The sequence below is a fragment of the Bos javanicus genome, chromosome 15 (assembly GCF_032452875.1).
Source record: "Bos javanicus breed banteng chromosome 15, ARS-OSU_banteng_1.0, whole genome shotgun sequence".
Taxonomy (NCBI): Eukaryota; Metazoa; Chordata; class Mammalia; order Artiodactyla; family Bovidae; genus Bos; species Bos javanicus.
This window is the reverse complement of record NC_083882.1, coordinates 27483202-27501321: the sequence shown is the minus strand read 5'-3', so window position 1 is coordinate 27501321 and position 18120 is coordinate 27483202. Positions and strand designations below refer to the sequence as shown.

Here is an 18120-nt window from a genome sequence, read left to right as displayed (position 1 = left end):
CCCATGGACAGAGGAGCCTGGTGGGCTGCTGTCCATAAGGTTGCAAAGAGTCGGACATGACTGAAACAACTTAACTCGCATGTATACACCCTACATATATCATTACTTTTCTTTGAGGGGTGGATTCTGGTCAGAGGAGCCTATTCTCCAAAGTAAAGGAGGTGACTTGTTTAATTCACCCATTAACAAATATTCATTGAATCCCACCCAACTTTTAGTTGTTTATATTTGCTTAGGGAGCTCAGTGATAAGAGATAGAAGGAGAAGAGAAACTGGATTTTGTTACTCTCTGGATTTGCTATAAATGTTTCATTCTGTTATGTCTTTGAATATCAAAAGTCTCAAACTGTTTCCATTTTAAAGATTGTTTGTGGACTCTGGAGTCAGACAGATCTGGGTTTGGATATTCATTTCACCACTTACTAACAGTATTATTTTGGCAAATTACTTAGATTTTCTGAGCATCGGCTTCTTTATAATAAGAGGAGAACAATATTTATCTCCTAAGCTGCTTGTGTGAATTAAATGAAATAATCTGTATAGACATGGGCATGTAGCAGGTGATCAGTAAAGTGCTGATCCTTCTTTCTTTCTGGTGCTTTTGCTGCTTTTAATAAGGAGCACAATGGCATGGATTAAATAGCTCACAGGATTTCATTTTGATGTGGCACGGAATTATTCAGTTTGCCTTTTGAGAGAAGAGTGGGTGCAAACTGAATTGCCTAAGTTAGATATCAGTGGGAGCTTCTCGTGGAGAATTGCATACAAATAAGGTTTGGGGAAGAGCTTTGGATTGGGATTAGAAGGTTGGGGTTCTAGCCTGTCTTTTCATTTTAGTAGCAGTGACCCCTAGGTAGGAAACCACTTAGCTTCTTAGGGTCTCTGTTTTCATGTCTGTAAAACAAGGATACCTGCCCTGCTTACCTAACAAGATACAACATGAAAACTACATTTAAAGTGCCTTGCAGATTTATGACCTGTTAGGCAAATATGAGCGGTTTTTCTTAGGATATTCATGAGTGCTACTTTACTGCCCTGAAGTAGCTGTGCATACCTTTTGGGCTTTCTTAGTAGTTTTGAGATGTATCCTGTTGGGGTGTTTTTTGAAACTTTGGTTAAAGGGATGACAGAGCATTTGTGGGAATCTGATTCTTTGCTATTTGTGTTTAGGCCACAGTGAAGATATACCCTCACACAGACAGTTCTGTCATGACACCCCAGATTCATCTCCTCCTAGGAAGGTTCGTCACGACACCCCGGATCCGTCTTCTCCTAGAAGGGTTCGTCATGACACTCCAGATCCATCTCCTCCTCGAAGGGTTCGTCATGACACTCCAGATCCATCTCCTCCTAGGAAGGTTCGTCATGACACCCCCGATTCATCTCCTCCTAGGAAGGCCCGTCATGACACCCCGGATTCATCTCCTCCTAGGAAGATTCGTCGTGACACTCTGGATTCTGCTCCTCCTAGGAAGGTTCGTCATGATACCCCAGATCCATCTCCTCCTAGGAGGACCCGTCATGACACCCCAGATTCATCTCCTCCTAGGAGGACCTACCACAGTTCCTCAGATCTCTCTCCTGCCAGAAGGGCCCGTAACTGCTCCCCTGACACAGCTCAACCTGGAAGGACTCTTGACTCTGTGGATAGATCACAGCTCAGGAAAGCCCATCATAATTCCAGTGACTTGGCTGCTAATGTTTCTCACTCACTGCCCAGAACCAAAAGCAGTGAAGCCCCAGAAAGCTCTAGCAAAACTTCTCCACATTGCAAGGGGCCAGGACCTTCTCATCCATCACTCCCAAAGAATAGCAAATATGAGTATGACTCAGACCTCTCTCCTTCACGAAAAAAACAAGCAACATCCCATGTTGGAAATAAGCAGCATGATTCTAAAGGTGAGCATTTGTCCGTGAGAGGGACCTGTTCCCAGAGTGCTTTCTTTTGATTCTTTTAGTTGCTTTGCTAGGTATTTATGGTCTTTAGAAATGAGAATGGAGCTTTGGAGTTTTAAAAACTGGAGGGAAATAGTGAGAGGTTGGGCTGAGGAGAGTTAAAAATTAACAGTAGTAGGGTAGAAGTTTTTATATATATTTTTTGTTCATTCTCCCCACCTCATGAAAATACTACATGTTTGTTGCAGAAACTTTGGAATGTATAGAAATGTAGAAAAAGATCACACAAAATTCTGTCCAGTCAGAGGCAGTCTCTTTCTTGTAGCCAATATTCTTTTAGTCTTTTTTTCTAATCATTTTTGATGTAGTTGAGACGTGTCTAGGCAGTAAGTAAATATTGCATGTGTGATCTTGCTTGCTTTTTTCACTTAGCATTATCTTTCCTGAGTCATAAAATATCTCTTTGTTAATATAATTTTTGTTGGTGTTCCATTAACCATTCCCCTAATATTGCATATTTTAGGTTATTTCTAAACCTTTTCCTCTGTAATTCTATAATGAACATCCTTATACATAAACAGTTGCTCTGTTCTGGATTATTTTTGTGTCTATTTCTAGATAGACTTCCTGGGAGTTGAAGTGCTTCTAGATACGTTTCCTAGGGAACAAAGTAGAAATTTATTTACTGGCTCAGGGGGGTTCTTTGCTTATAGGACTGTTGATACATATTGCGGATTGCCTTTGGGGGAGGTGATTTGTGATGCCTATGTCTACAGCTCACCTGTGTGATGAAATTTGTTTGCTCCATCTTTTGTCCCTAGGTACTGCTTTAATTTTTAATTCAAATACATTGTTATGTTTTAGTCAAAAGACATCAGAATATATTCTCTGTGTGTGTGTTAGTCACTCACTTGTGTTTGACTCTTTCTGACTGTAGTCCACCAGGCTCCTCTGTCCATGAATTCTCCAGAAGAATACTGGAGTGAGTTGCCATTTCCTCCTCCAGGGGATCTTCCTGACCCAGGGATCAAACCTGGGTCTCTTGCATTTGGGCAGATTCTTTACCATCTGAGCCACCAGGGAAACCCAGAATATATTCTAGGTCATCTTAACTTGCTAGGGCTTCCTGGGTGGCTCAGATAGTGAAAGAATCTGCCTGCAATGTGGAATACCTGGGTTCAATCCCTGGATCAGGACGATCCCTTGGAAAAGAGAATGGCAGCCCACTCCAGTATTCTTGCCTGGAAAATTCCATGGAAGAGGAGCCTGGAGGACCACAGTCCATAGGGTTGCAAAGAGTCAGATACGATTGAGCGACTAACAACGCCACTGAGCCCCGAGTTCAGTTTGTTTTGGCCACTCTATGTGTGGATAAATATGGCACAGATGAGGATGGTGAGATGGCTTGTGCTAGTCACAGTAACTAGTAACTTGGGAATAGAACCCCACCCATTGGTTTTAAAAGTTATCTCTGACTTTGCTCTTCTCCCTTGTCATTTATACTTATGTTTAGGTTAGTGATAGTTCCTCACAAGAGGACTAAATGAATGTTGAACATTTGCCTGGTACATTCTTTTTTAGATTTTGCCAAGGGGATTAAAATCTTTACTCTTCAATTTCTAGGCTCTTCCCCCACCCATAGGAAACATCACACAGGCTCTCCACCCAGGAAACATCACACATTGGACTCCTCTTCCTACCCAGGTGACAGTAGGAAAACCTCTGATTCAGATCTTTCTCCTCCACGGCACAAACAGAGTACAGGGCCCCAGGATTCCGATTCCGATCTGTCACCTCCGCGGAATAGACCTAGGCATCGGAGCTCTGATTCTGACCTCTCTCCACCAAGGAGAAAGCAGAGGGCCAAATCTTCTGATTCTGATCTGTCTCCACCTCGAAGGAGTCAGCCTCTGGGAAAGAAGGTAAGAACTTTCAGGAGCCATGTCTTAGTTTAGAGTAACTCATCTTCTAGCTCTGTACAGGTCTCAGAGATCCAAGCCAGAGAAATCTAGCTCACAGGACCTCTAGAGCTCTTCTTCTCTCTGAAGGCAAGACTATCTAACTCAACCCAGGGGAACTTGCAAGTAGCAGATTTCCTAAATAGCATCTGCCTTTATGTTCTCTCAGTTCCACAAATCTCATTTTAATAGTTTAAACAAAACTTCCTATTTCTATGAACAAACTGAGAATGTAGTTCACAGAGTGGAGTTAGGAGCACGAACTTCTTGTCAAACAGATCACACATGGAATTTTACTTCTTATGTGAGATTTGAGCAAGATACATAATATCTCTAAGCCTCAGTTTCTTCATCTTTAAAATGTAGATGATAGTAGTACATACTTCAGGTTCTTTTGAGAATTAAATGCGGTAGTGTAAGTAAAACTCTTAGCCCAGGGCCTGGGACAAAGTAAGCATTTAGTGTAAGCCATTTGGACTGTAGGTCTCTGTATCCAGAGCTTAAAGAGAGGCATTTAAAATATAAAACGACTTTAAAAATCATCGCCTGGGAAAGGTGTTTTGTATTATTTTAAATCTGCGCTGAAGGCTGAATTAACAAAATCCACATGAACCCCAAGTAATTGTGTTGCAAAGAATACCACTACTAGTACAGAAATGTTATTCCAAAAACAGAAAAAGAGAAAAAAAAGAAATGTTAATTCCAGTGAGTTGGTTAAGAAAGAGCCTGTGATGTGCATGTTACCTCCAACACAGACTTTTCAGGTAAGTCTCCTCTGTAGTCCGTGTGGTCCTGGTAGGGTGGAACAGGCAGTCCCTAACCCCAGGATGTGGGGAGCACAGTGAGGTCAGTGTTTCAGCTGGACCCAGTGACATTTTTATGTATCTGCTTAGTCCATGGACAATTTAATATTAATCAGATTTAGCACATTGCTTTTTTTTTGACCATGTCACATGGTATGCAGGATCTTTATTCAGTTCCCGAACCAAGGATTGAAAACCACTGGACTTCCAGGGAAGTACCTAGCACATTGCTTAAGGATATTAGGATATAAAAATTTGTATACATTGATTGTGGGGTGGTCTGTTATTTTGATACAGGGTGGGTTTTAGTAAAAAGTTTGGATTTGGTCATATCTTGTCATTATCCTGAAATATAGCCACAATTTCAGGTTTGAAATTGATAGGTTTGCTTGACTTTGTGATTTAAATAGAATATTTTATCAGTGTTGATTCAGCTGAAATATTCAGCTCTACTGAAGGGCTCAGAGCTTGATAGAGGTTTCTGGTCAGGTGACCTGAGAGTCTTCATGGATGCAGTTTATATGCTAAAAAGTCAGAAATACAGATGCTTAGCCTGCCCTTTGGTTCAGATGGTAAAGAATCTGCCTGCAGTGTAGGAGATCTGGGTTTGATCCCTGAGTGGGGAAGATTCCCTGGAGAAGGGAATGGCTACCCACACCAGTATTCTTGCCTGGAGAATTCCATGGACAGAGGAACCAGGCAGGCTACAGTCCATGGGGTCACAAAGAGTTGGACACGACTGAACGACTAAAACTTTCACTTTTTTCAGCCTTCCCTTTAGTAAATTGTTGGTTTGTGTTTCTGTTTGCTCTTAAACTTAACAGTACTATTAATTTTCCATGAAATTCAGTTTTATTTCTTCTATTTTGCCAATCCTGTGGTTGATAATGAGAATATAAGGTAGCGTTTTTGGTTTGGTAATTGCTGATCCTCAGACATAACTGTACACCCACGGAGCCCGTTGCCACATTGTCTCATTAATGTTGGATGCTCCCTTTTCCATTGCATAGGCTGCACACATGTATTCTGGGGCTAAAACTGGGTTGGTGTTAACTGACATACAGCGAGAGCAGCAGGAGCTCAAGAAACGGGACCAAGAGACCATGGCATTTGAAGGTAAAAATGTGAAAGTGCAGAGACCAGTTGAGGCTTATGTCGCTTTTACTTTTTTTTAAAAAAATATAGCTAATTTACCTGATATTTAAAATTTTTAATTGCTATCAAGTTTCAAATCCGGTTTTCTGCTTTGTTTTAACTTCTCATTGGCTACAAGTGGATCTTTTCCTTCTTAAAAAATGTTAATTTTCAGAGTCATCACCAATATGCACTTAGATGTTGGTAAGGACTACTTGTTGTCTGGCTGTGAAAGTTCTTATCCTGCATCAGAGCACTAACTGGTTGACTTCAGCTGTTACAATGTTGTTTCTGATTTTGACACCTTTTCGTTTATCTTTAAAAGTGTACTTTTCCTTTGCAGCTGAATTCCAGCATGCCGAAACTGTATTTCGGGATAAGTCTGGTCGTAAGAGGAATTTGAAACTGGAACGTTTAGAGCAGAGGCGAAAAGCAGAGAAGGACTCAAAGAGAGAGGAGCTGTACGCTCAGTGGGGCAAAGGGTAAGAGAGCCACTGAAAGGAACACAAGACTGCAGTTACTGGAGGAAGCAATTTCTCTACTCTCCTGACCAATTAGTTCATTGTTCTGCCTTTAAAGCTATTTTCAGGAATGGGAACTTCATTGTGCTCAGTTTGCTTCCTACAATACTGACGTATTTCACACTTCTGGTTGGTATTCTGGGAATTTCACGTTTTTCAGTATTTGCCCTGGACTGCTAGGAAGAGGAGGCTCTCCACGTGTAGCAGTATGGTCCATCTCAGTGTAAGAGTGGAGGTGTTACACAGGATAGCAGACTCTCCTGGTTCTTCTTGTCCAGGCTTGCCCAGACCCGGCAGCAGCAACAAAATGTGGAGGATGCAATGAAGGAAATGCAGAAGCCTCTGGCCCGCTATATTGATGATGAAGATTTGGATCGGATGCTGAGAGAACAGGAAAGAGAGGGGGACCCTATGGCCAACTTTATCAAGAAGAATAAGGCCAAGGAGAACAAGAATAAGAAAGGTGAGCCTTCTGGGAATCATCAGAGATAGAGGTGATGTATGTGAAGAGAGAGGATCATTAGAATGATGATTCATAAATATGTGCAAAGAAGGCGTTCCTGTATAATTTCAGATTCTTTGTATTTGGGAATTTAAGTTGAACTTGATCGGAGATTTCTGTATAAAATTTTTTTTTCCTCACTGCCATTCAGCTCTGAATTAAATTACATAGGTAACTAACTTTTCTCTCTCTCCTATCTTTAGTGAGACCTCGCTACAGTGGCCCTGCACCCCCTCCCAACAGATTCAATATCTGGCCAGGGTATCGCTGGGATGGAGTGGACAGGTAAGCCTGAGTATTTCCTACAGTTTTGTTTTCTCTCCCTTGTAACCCTAACCTTCCCTGACTGTTCTCAAATCAGTACGCTCTGCCTCATTCTCTGCTCTAATCACAAGGTTAGTAACGTGCGGTGTACTTGCTTTTGTTTCTCAAATCCCATTTCCCATGCTCATAACACTCCTCTTTCTCCTCTTTTCCTTTTCAAAGCTTTTTAAAACTCTGGGTAGATAACCGAGGTGGTCCAGATAGATACCTTTTTTTTGATGTTGGCCACTTCTGGTGATATTCTCTTAAGGTTTAGAGGGGATTGAGTGATGGGTGCTAGTCTGTAGCCTTCTGTATATTGTGTCTTTAAAATGTAGCCTTTGAACCTTTTCTTCACTGCCTTAGGAGTGAGTCACTTGTAATGTCACACTGACCCCTACCACCTTACCTGTTCACCCACCCACGTCTGTACCCACACACACTTAACTTTCTGTATGCTATCATGGGTGAATTGTACAGGCCCCTGTCTGCAGTCAGTGCCTCTGCTTCCTGTTAGATTCCATCTCTTGCCTGCTGAAGGACATTGTTCTATCACGTAGCACAGTGACTCTCAAACTTTGTAATCTCAAGACCCCATTATACTCTTAAAGATTATTTAGGACTCCAGGAAGTTTTATGTGGGTTATGTCTATTAATATTTACCATATTAGAAATTAAGTAGTTTTAAAAGTATGTAGTCTTTTTAAAAAGCCATTACAATAGCATAGTTACCCTGCTTTAAAAAAAACTATATTTTCTGAATGAAAATGTGAGACAAATAGCTTTGATTTGCATTTTTGCAGCTCTCAGCTCTCATTCATGTCTGGGCTAATAGGATACATTGGGATTCAGTCTGCTGCACTATGTTTAGTTGAAATATAGGAAGAAAATTCAACTTTATACACAGGTAGTTAGGAAAGGAAGGTGTATTAGAGTTTTTTTTAATACTCCACAAAAACTCGATTAAGTTTCTTAAAGATTACTTATAATATGGAATCAGAAACCATATCAAAAATCTTTTCATTCTGTTAGATCAAAATTTGTTGGTCTTTTTTCTACTTTCTACTTTTACTTCTGCTTTTACTCATATGTGACTTTATAGCATCATCTGCTGTTCATTTTTTTTTTTTTTCAGGCCTTTCAAATGTTGATATATTTCATGTACAATATCAGATAATGATTATATACTAACATTAACTTTGATCTCATCACAGAAAATCTTTAAATAAATTGAAGCTAAAGGAGTCTGTGGTAGTTTGTTACCATATTACCAAAGCTAAAGTTTTAAAAAATTCTAATTTATGCTCGAAAGCTCCAATTTGGTCATTAGCAACAACCCAATATTATATCAGCCACTTTCCTTGAAGCAAAGGTCACTTCATACAATGGCTTTTTGTAGCTTCTACCAGATTTTGAACCTTGAGGATCGTGTCTTCTGTGAATATAGACAGTGTTACTTCTTCCTTTCCAATCCAGATGCCTTTTGTTTCTTTTTCTTGCCGGATTACACTAGCTAGAACTTCCAGTGCATATGTTGAGTAGAAGTAGTCAGAGCAGACATCTTTTACCTTATTGCTAACCTTAGGAGGAAAAAATTCAGTCTTTTCACCATTAAATTGTGTAAACTATAGTTTTTGTTGGGGGATACATTTCCTTTATTGAGTTGAGAAATTTCTATTCCCAGTTGGCTAAGGAAGGTCTTTTTTCAGGAATGTATGTTGGATTTTGTTCAAAATATATACTGATTTTCTTTTTGGTTTACTCTTTGACCCATGAATTACTTAGAAGTGTATTTTAGAATTCCAAACATTTAGACTAGTCTAGATATTTTATTTGGCACCCCACTCCAGTACTCTTGCCTGGAAAATCCCATGGACGGAGGAGCCTGGTGGGCTGCTGTCTGTGGGGTTGCACAGAGTTGGACACGACTGAGTGACTTCACTTTCACTTTTCTCTTTTCACTTTCATGCATTGGAGAAGGAAATGGCAACCCACTCCAGTGTTCTTGCCTGGAGAATCCCAGGGACGGGGAGCCTGGTGGGCTACCGTCTATGGGGTCGCACAGAGTCGGACACGACTGAAGCGACTTATTGAATTGAATTGAATTGAGATATCTTATTGATTTCCAATGTAATTCCATCGAGGTTAGAGAATATACTCTAATATTTTGAAGTTAATGCTATAATATTTTGATCTTTTTAAATTTGTTAAGACATGTTTAATGGCCCAGTGTATGGTTTACCTCGGTGAATACCCCATTTGCACTTGAAGATAATGTGTATTTTGCAGTTGTTTGGGGGTAGTGTTTTGAAAAAGTATTTTATTCTATCTGTTTTGGAATAGTTTTATATATATAGAAAATTTGCAAACAGTTCTTGTACATACCTTATCTAATTTTGTTACCATATTACCATGATACAGTAGTCAAATCTAGGAAACCAACATTAGCATATTATTAGTGCACCAGATTTTATTTGGATTTCGTCAGTCTTCTGTTTTCTGTTTCTGTTCAGGGATGCATTTCAGTATACTGTATTGTACTTAGTTGCGCTGTCTCCTCAGTCTCTTCTGCTCTGGACCAGTTGCTCAGTCTTTTTGCTTTTTGTAACCTTAACAGTTTTGTGGGGGTATTGTCAGGTATTTTTGTGAAACGTTCCTCAAATTGAGTTTGTTTGATGTTTTTCTAATGGTTAGCCTGGACGTTATGGGTTTTTGCAAAGAATTCCACAGTAGTGAAATGTCCTTCTCATCATGTCATTTTAGGGGTTACGTGATATCCGCATGATATCACTAGTAAAGTTAGCCGGGATCACTGGGTTAAGGTAGTGAGTGAGTGCCAGGTTTCCCAACTTTAAAATTACTCTTCTTTTTCTTTTATACTCTCTTCTCTGGAAGCGAGTTGCTGAGTTCACCTTATACTCAGAAGAACTATGGAAGGGTATCTCCATGTATTATTTAGATTTTTTCTGTAAGGAAGATCTGTTTCACCTCCCCATTTATTTGTTCAGTCATTTATTTATATTAGTATGGACTCATGTATATTTTATATTATACTTTGTACTGTAGTCTAGTGGTATGTTATTTATTCTGTTGCTTATGTTGTCTTTTTTGTTCCATTCTTTGAATACTGGAAATTCTGTCGGGTGTCCCTTTCTTTGTCCCTTTCACTGTTTCCTTTTTGAGTGTTCTTTTACTTCTTTGTATTTTCTCTGCCCCAGCCCTAAAGAATTGCCTTTTCTCTAAGAAACCCTGGCAGCTTTTAATGGAGAATGCTATTTGCAAACCAAGATATAATTGCTAGAATGCTTATTATTACTGGAATGTCACTGCTTCTAGATCCTCTCAGCAAACAGAGCTTGGTAATGCATGTACAGTAGTCTGTATGTGTGTATATACACATATCTATAATTGTTTCTGTGTCCCTCTGGAGGTATGTTACATATATGCATGTATAAATATGAGTTCATACTGATGTAACTGACTCTAATCAAGTATTACCTTTCTTTTTTCCTTACCTATAAATTCCCTCCCCAACATTAAGAAAGGGCCACCATCCACTATTCATTTTGCTCATACCAAGATGCACATAAAACAGTTTCAAAGTTGGGAAATTTGGAAATGAGAAACTCATTTACCATCTAAGCATGGATATATGTGTAGCTCTTTCATGTATAGACATAAGGAATCAGTCCCCTCACCCCCAGACATCCTGGGTAATTTTTTTTCTTTTATAATTTACTTATATTAGTGTTTACTCTTTTTGGTGTAAGTTCTATTGGATTTGACAAGCGAGTAGAATCATTTATTCACCACCCTAGTACTATACGGGATAGTTTCATCATTTTAAAATTTCCTGTGTAAGTCACCTTTTAGTTACTTATTCCTCCTCCACCAACCCCTTGTAATTTCTGCTCTTGTTTTCCATCCCTATAGTTTTATCTCTTCCAGAATGTTACATGAATGGAATCATACAGTATGTAACCTTTTGAGTCAGACTTTTTGAAAGGCAGCTGTGCTAACCACTATACCACCAACGCTTGAGTCAGACTTTTTGCACTTAGCAAAATGCATATACGATTCATCTACTCCGGGAATTGGTGATGGACAGGGAGGCCTGGCGTTCTGCAATTCATGGGGTCGCAAAGGGCCGGACATGACTGAGTGACTGAACGGAACTGCACTGTTCTTGAGTGAATCAGTACTTCACTCCTTGGTCATCACTGAGTAGTATTGCATTGTATAGCATACCACAGTCTGCTTATTCCCCAGCTGAAGGACATCTTCGTTGCTCCCAGTTTTTAACGTTGTGGATAAAGCTGCAGTAAACATTTGTGTATGGCTTTTAATGTGGGTATAGTTTTCAGTTTACTTGGGTAAATATCCAACAGTTGCTATTTTGTTGAGATCATGTTCACTTTTATAAGACACTGCCAGTTGTCTTCTAAAGTGGCTGTACCATTTTACATTACTGCAAAGGGTGGGGATTTCTGTTGCTCCATATCCTATCCAGAATTTGATATTGTCAGTGTTTTAGATTTTAGGTGTGTGGATTTAGTTTTGAACCTTAATTGCTTTGTTTTCCTTATAGTTATACCTCTGCAGTTTTTTGTTTTTTTTTTAGTTTTTGCTGTAAAGATCACAATATGTATCTTTAACTTATCATAGCCTACTGATAGTTATAATTGTTATATTTCACATGAAATGTAAGAATCTTGCAACACTATATTTCCACTTAATCTGTTTTTGTTGCTATTATTTTCATGTTGTTCAGTCACTCAGTCGTGTCCGACTCCTTGCTACCCCATGGACTGCAGCACACCAGGCTTCCCTGTCTTTCACCCTCTCCCAGAGCTTGTTGAAACTTGTGTCCGTTGAGTCAGTGATGCCATCCAACCATCTCATTCTCTGTCGTCCCCTTCTCCTCCTGCCTTCAGTCTTTCCCAGCATCAGGGTGTTTTCTAATGAGTCGGCTCTTCTCATCAGGTGGCCAAAGTATTGGAGCTTCGATTTCAACTTCAGTCCTTCTAATGAATTTTCAGGATTGATTTCCTTTAGGATTGACTGGTTTGATCTCCTTGCAGTCCAAGGGACTCTCAAATGTCTTCTCCAGCACCACAGCTCAAAAGCATCAATTCTTCGGCATTCAGCCTTCTTTATGGTCCAACTCTCATATCCATACATGACTGCTGGAAAAACCACAGTTTTGACTAGATGGACCTTTGTCGACAAAGTAATGTTTCTGCTTTTTAATATGCTGTCTAGGTTGGTCATAGCTTTTCTTCCAAGGAGTAAGCGTCTTTTAATTTCATGGCTGCAGTCACCATCTGCAGTGATTTTTGAGCCCAAGAAAATAAAGTCTCATTGTTTCCATTGTTTCCCTGTCTGTTTGCTATGAAGTGATGGGACCAGATACCATGATCTTAAGTTTTTTGAATGTTGAGTTTTAAGCCAGCTTTTTCACTCTCCTCTTTTACCTTCATCAAGAGACTCTTTAGTTCCTCTTACTTTCTGCCATTATAGTGGTGTCATCTGCATATCTGAGATATTGATATTTCTCCCAGCAGTCTTGATTCTAGCTTGTGCTTCATCCAGCCCAGCATTTCGCATGATGTACTCTGCATAGAAGTGAAATAAGCAGGGTCACAATATAAAGCCTTGGTGTACTCCTTTCCCTATTTGAAACCAGTCTGTTGTTCCAATTCCGGTTCTAACTGTTGCTTCTTGCCCTTCATACAGATTCTTAGGAGGCAGGTAAGGTGGTCTGGTATTCCTGTCTCTTGAAGAATTTTCCACAGTTTGTTGAGATCCACACAGTCAAAGGCTTTGGCATAGTCAATAAAGCAGAAATAGATGTTTTTCTGGAACTCTCTTGGTTTTTCTATGGTACAGTGGATGTTGGTGATTTGATCTCTGGTTCCTCTGCCTTTTATAAATCCAGCTTGAACATCTGGAAGTTCTCGGTTCATGTACTGTTAAAGCCTTGCTTGGAGAATTTTCAACATTACTTTGCTAGTGTGTGAGATGAGTGCAATTGTATGGTAGTTTGAACATTCTTTGGCATTGCCTTTCTATGGGATTGGAATGAAAATTGACCTTTTCCAGTCCTGTGGCCACTGCTGAGTTTTCCATATTTGCTGGCATATTGAGTGCAGCATTTTTACGGCATCATCTTTTAGAATTTTAAGTAACTCAACTGGAATTCCATCACCTCCACTAGCTTTGTTCGTAGTGATGCTTCCTAAGGCCCACTTGACTTCACATTGCAGGATGTCTGGCTCTAGGTCAGTAATCACACCATCATGGTTATCTGGGTCATGAAGATCTTTTTTGTACAGTTCTTCTGTGTATTCTTTCCACCTCTTCTTAATATCTTGTGCTTCTGTTAGGTCCATACCATTTCTGTCCTTTATTGTGCCCATCTTTGCATGAAATGTTCCCTTGGTATCTCTAATTTTTCTTGAAGAGATCTCTGGGCTTTCCCATTCTGTTGTTTTCCTCTATTTCTTTGCTTTGTTCACTGAGGAAGGCTTTCTTATCTCTCCTTGCTGTTCTTTGAAACTGTGCATAAAAATACATATTTTCATACATACTACTTAAAAAATATAATAGATCCCATAATAACAGTGGTAAAATTTTTACTTTGTAATTGTGTGTTTTTAAAGAAACTAAGAAAACCAAAGAAAAAAATTGTAGTTGTTAGTATTTACTCATATAATTACCGTTTCTGGTGTTCTTCTTTTTTTGTTAAAGAAATTAGGAAATTTTAATATTCCTTCAGTGCAGATCCATTGGCAACACATACAGTTTTGTTGAAATGAAAATGTCTTTACTTCACCCTTTATCTTTTAAAAGCTTTAATTTTGGAATAGTCTTGGACTCAGAAAAACCTGAAAAAAATATTATTAGTGTACCCTTCAGCCAGTTTCTCCCAATGATAACATCTTGTATATAACCATAGTACATTATCAAAGCCAGGAGTTGGCATTGGCATAGTTCTGTTAATTAAATCAGAGAACTTTTTCTCACCTTTGTTTCTGAAGGATTGTTTCACTAGCAGTATTGGAGGAGATTATTGAGAGGATGTGACCATTGGTTGACCCTTAAACTGGACCCAGGCAGTTGAAGGCCCTTGTCTCTCACCGTCCTTGGAATGTGCATCATGTCTATTCTTCCCATCTGCAGCTTTTTCAAGGACGCAGCCTTGAGAGAGTAGGGTGTTGAGATCGTCTGGACTGAATGTGTGACTGAACCCATAAGGGCTCTATATAAACATTTAACGTTCTGAGAGGCAGGTGCAGAGATCTGTTTTTTTGTGGGGTTGCCCAAGACAAAAAACCTTTTATGTAAATTCCCTTGCTTATTAAACCTGTCACCTGCCAATCTGGACTGGTCTGCCTCTTTCTTTGGTCTTTCCTTGTCCTCTGTGTATGGGAGCCAATTTCAGATTACACCCAGGCAACTTCTGAGGTTTCAAACCAACACATGGAACTCTGGATTGACAGTTCCAGACTTCAATGACAGCTCTTTAAAGATCTTTCATCACTTTCTGGCCACCATTGTTTCCAACTGAAAGTCAGTTTGTTTCATTGTCCCACTCCCCCCAACCTCAACATAACACACATTATAATATATTGGTTTTCTCTGACAGCTTTCAAAATTTTCTTCTGGTCTTTGGTTTTCAGCAGTTTGATTGTGATGTACCTACGTATGGTTTTTCTTTGTGTTGATCCTTTTTTGAGTTTGTTGAGCTTTTTGGATTTATGAGTCCATATTTTTCACATTTGGCTATTTTTTTGCCCAGTTATTATTTTTTTAAAACCACTTTCCCTTCTCCAATTTTACTATTTCTACTATTTGATATTATACTACAGTTGTCTGAAGTCCTGCTCATTTTTTTATCATGATTTTCCTCTCTGTTCTTAAGATGAAATAATTTCTGTTGATCTCATTTCAAGTTGATTGACTCATCTGCCATCTTCAGCTTATTAGACTGATACACTGAAGTTTTTGTTTCAGCTAGTTTATTATATTTTTCAACTCTAGAATTCCCATTTGACATATTTCTCTGCTGAGATTTCCTACCTATTCATTCATTGTGAATCAATTTATTTTCCCTTGAGAATATTTATAATTGGTGCTTTGAAGTCGTATCTGCTAATTGCAACATTTGGGTTATCTCAGCATTGGTTTCTATTCATAGTTTTTCTTGAGTTTGATCACATTTTACTGTTTCTTTACATATCTGGTCATTTAAAAATGCTATACTGGACATTATACATTGTGGAGACTTTGAATTCTAATTTTGAGGTGTGTTGATTTTTATTGCAGTAGACAGTTAACTTGATTGTATTTGAACTCCAAACACTTATCTACTTTATTGTGGGCAGCAACTGAATTCCTGCTCAGTTCTTTTAGTTTCTAGCTGCTGCTTTTTCAGTGGGCCCATTGGATTTCCCCTGAACAAGCACAGGTTAGCAGTTAGCCAAAAATTTGGGTGCAGTTTGTATATAGATTTGGGGGTTCTTCCCTTCTGAAGCTTCTTCCCGTTCAGTGTTTTGTCCCTGATTTTTTGGCTGCTCTGCCCACTTTACACTCATACCTAAGCCAGTAAGCCTGTGGCCTTCTGCCTCCATGAGCTGTGCAGTTTGGGAAGTGCCCTCTAGCAAAAAGCTTCACACATCTCCTCCCACAGTAAACTCCCACTCAAGTTCTGCCTGCTTTTGGTCACTCATGCCTTGAAATATTTCACATACTGTATTTTGTCCAGATTTTATAATTGTTCCCTGAGAGTAGGTTAGTTTGCTTGAGTTCTCTGCCATGATTGGAATCTACTGCGCTGCTGTATGTGGGCCTAAGGCATTATCTTCTGTCCCTCAAGCTGCCATCTAAGCCCAGAGCTCTAGTTCCTGATATTGGCAGGTATTGTCAGGTTGGCTGTGGCTTCAGGTTTATTTCCTGCTTTGGTTTGCAGGATATGGTATGTCAGCTCTTTGGTAGCAGGATTTTTCAGAATACTCATTTGCTGTATAGCCAGAAGTAGATCTTTTTATAGCCACAACCCTAAAGATATTCCCTGCTATATCGAGTTCTTTCTTTTCTCTATTTTTTTCAAATTTCTGGACCCCAAACTTAGAACTCTCCTTGACCTGGTTTTTTACTGGTATAATTTGTCTCCATCTCTCACTGTAGTTTTCCTACATTTTTCATATTTTCTCCTAGAGTTTTCCTTTTTAGTTTTCTTTCTCATCCTTGCTTTATTTCTGATTATTAATTCTTTCCTTGCCTTTTCTACTCTTGTCTATTTTTGGCAAGTGAATATTTCTAGAATAAATCTATAGTATGTTATAGTTAGAAAAACCCATAAGGTCAGTTAATCTAACTTAACATTATTTAAAGAGAAACTGAGCCTCTGATAAATTTCACAACTTACTTCGAGTTTTCAGCTCACCTGAAAAAGCTTGAACAAGACCTGGGACATCTGATTCTTTAGTCTAAAGCTCTTTCCACTGTAAGTTCTTTTGCAGTTTGCTTTTCTGATTCTATTTAGGGTTTGGTTTGTTATTCATAGGACCTTTGTATGATCATAGTAGTGTTGATTCTCTTAAGCACTTATTCCTCAGGCAAGAAGCAGTGGTTTCCTTGGGCTCTAGAACACCACTCATGCTTCTAAGGTTGGAGATGATGCCATTCTTAAGAAACTTCGCTTCTTACTGAGCCTTTCATTACTCACCCAACTCATCCCTTAGGTAAGGCCTGAAGAAAGGGGGAAACCTGTCATCCCTATCAGTTCAGTAATACTTAGCACACGTTATAACATAAGCAGCTGTGTATTAGGCGCCAGGGTCTCACAATTAGTAAAAGATGGTCCTGGAGCACGCCAACTCACTTTCTATCTACAGAAGAAGACAGACGAGTAAATACTTTCAGTGCTACTTGCTCAGTATTACTATAATACTTAGCTACTTGCTAAGCTAAGCTATAATACTTAGCTACTTGCTAAGTATTACTTGAACACACTAGAGTGTGTTCAAGGTGCCTTGGGAGCACAAAGGAAGAGTAGATTCAGCCCTGGGAGATTGTGATCAGGGAATGAATGCTACCTCGAGGAGGTGATACATGATACATAAGTGGGAGACCTGGGTTTGATCCCTGGTTTGGGAAGATCCCTTGGAGAAGGTAAAGGCTACCTACTCCAGTATTCTGGTCTGGAGAATTCCATGGACTGTATAGTCCATGGAGTCACAAAGAGTTGGACACGACTGAGTGACTTTCATTTCATTTTTCATTTCATATGTATATGTATAACTGATTCACTTTGTTATATACCTGAAACTAACACAACATTGTAAATCAACTATACGCCAGTGAAAAGTTTTTAAAAGAATTAATGCTTACTGTGTGAAATCTGAGCTTCGTATTCTGGCCTGTAGTGCTTATTATGTTGTGGCCTCTGCCTGCCTCTCTGACTGTGGCTTGTGCTACTCTATTTGTACTTTAGCTCCAGCCATATAATTTGACTTTGGTTCCTTGCGTGTACCATCCCATTTCTTATTTTTGTGCATTTGCTCTTGTTGCTTCTGCTGTGCTGTATGCTGAAATGCCCTCCTAACCCTTCTGACTCTTTGCTTCACTCTGTCTTTTTAGACTTAGCATAAGGACCCCCTCCATGAAACCTTTTCTGATCATTCTTGTCCACCCCGCTTCCAAGCTGAGCAAGGTCCCCTTTCTGCTTCTTTGATACCCATTGCATATTTCTACCATAACCTATGCCTTTTGTTTTAATTATTTGTTTAAATGTCAGTCTCCTCCACTAGTCTATGAGTGTATCAGGACAGGTGCTATGTTATACTTGTTTTCATGACACAGTACCTAGTATAGTAAGAATTCACTAAATGTGTGTGTAATGCATGGTTAAAGTATAATATGTAGACATCAGTTGAGAGTGAGTTGGACCTTTAGAGAGTGGTAAATATTTGAAACAGTTGTCAAAATGAGAGGGGAAA

General features: G+C 39.3%; 1 protein-coding gene across 2 annotated transcripts in view; it reads left to right on the top strand.

Annotated features, from left to right (window-relative positions):
- Positions 1 to 18120, top strand: part of BUD13 (BUD13 homolog) — a 375775-nt gene that overhangs the window by 5983 nt on the left and 351672 nt on the right. Inside the window, exons 4-9 of one of the 2 annotated variants that reach the window (XM_061440391.1) lie at positions 1171 to 1899; positions 3601 to 3818; positions 5668 to 5773; positions 6135 to 6273; positions 6591 to 6775; positions 7018 to 7099. In XM_061440391.1, coding sequence (XP_061296375.1) covers positions 1171 to 1899; positions 3601 to 3818; positions 5668 to 5773; positions 6135 to 6273; positions 6591 to 6775; positions 7018 to 7099 — 1459 coding nt within the window. Of the gene's footprint in view, positions 1 to 1170; positions 1900 to 3519; positions 3819 to 5667; positions 5774 to 6134; positions 6274 to 6590; positions 6776 to 7017; positions 7100 to 18120 lie in introns of both variants that reach the window. The other variant, XM_061440389.1, reaches the window with a different exon arrangement.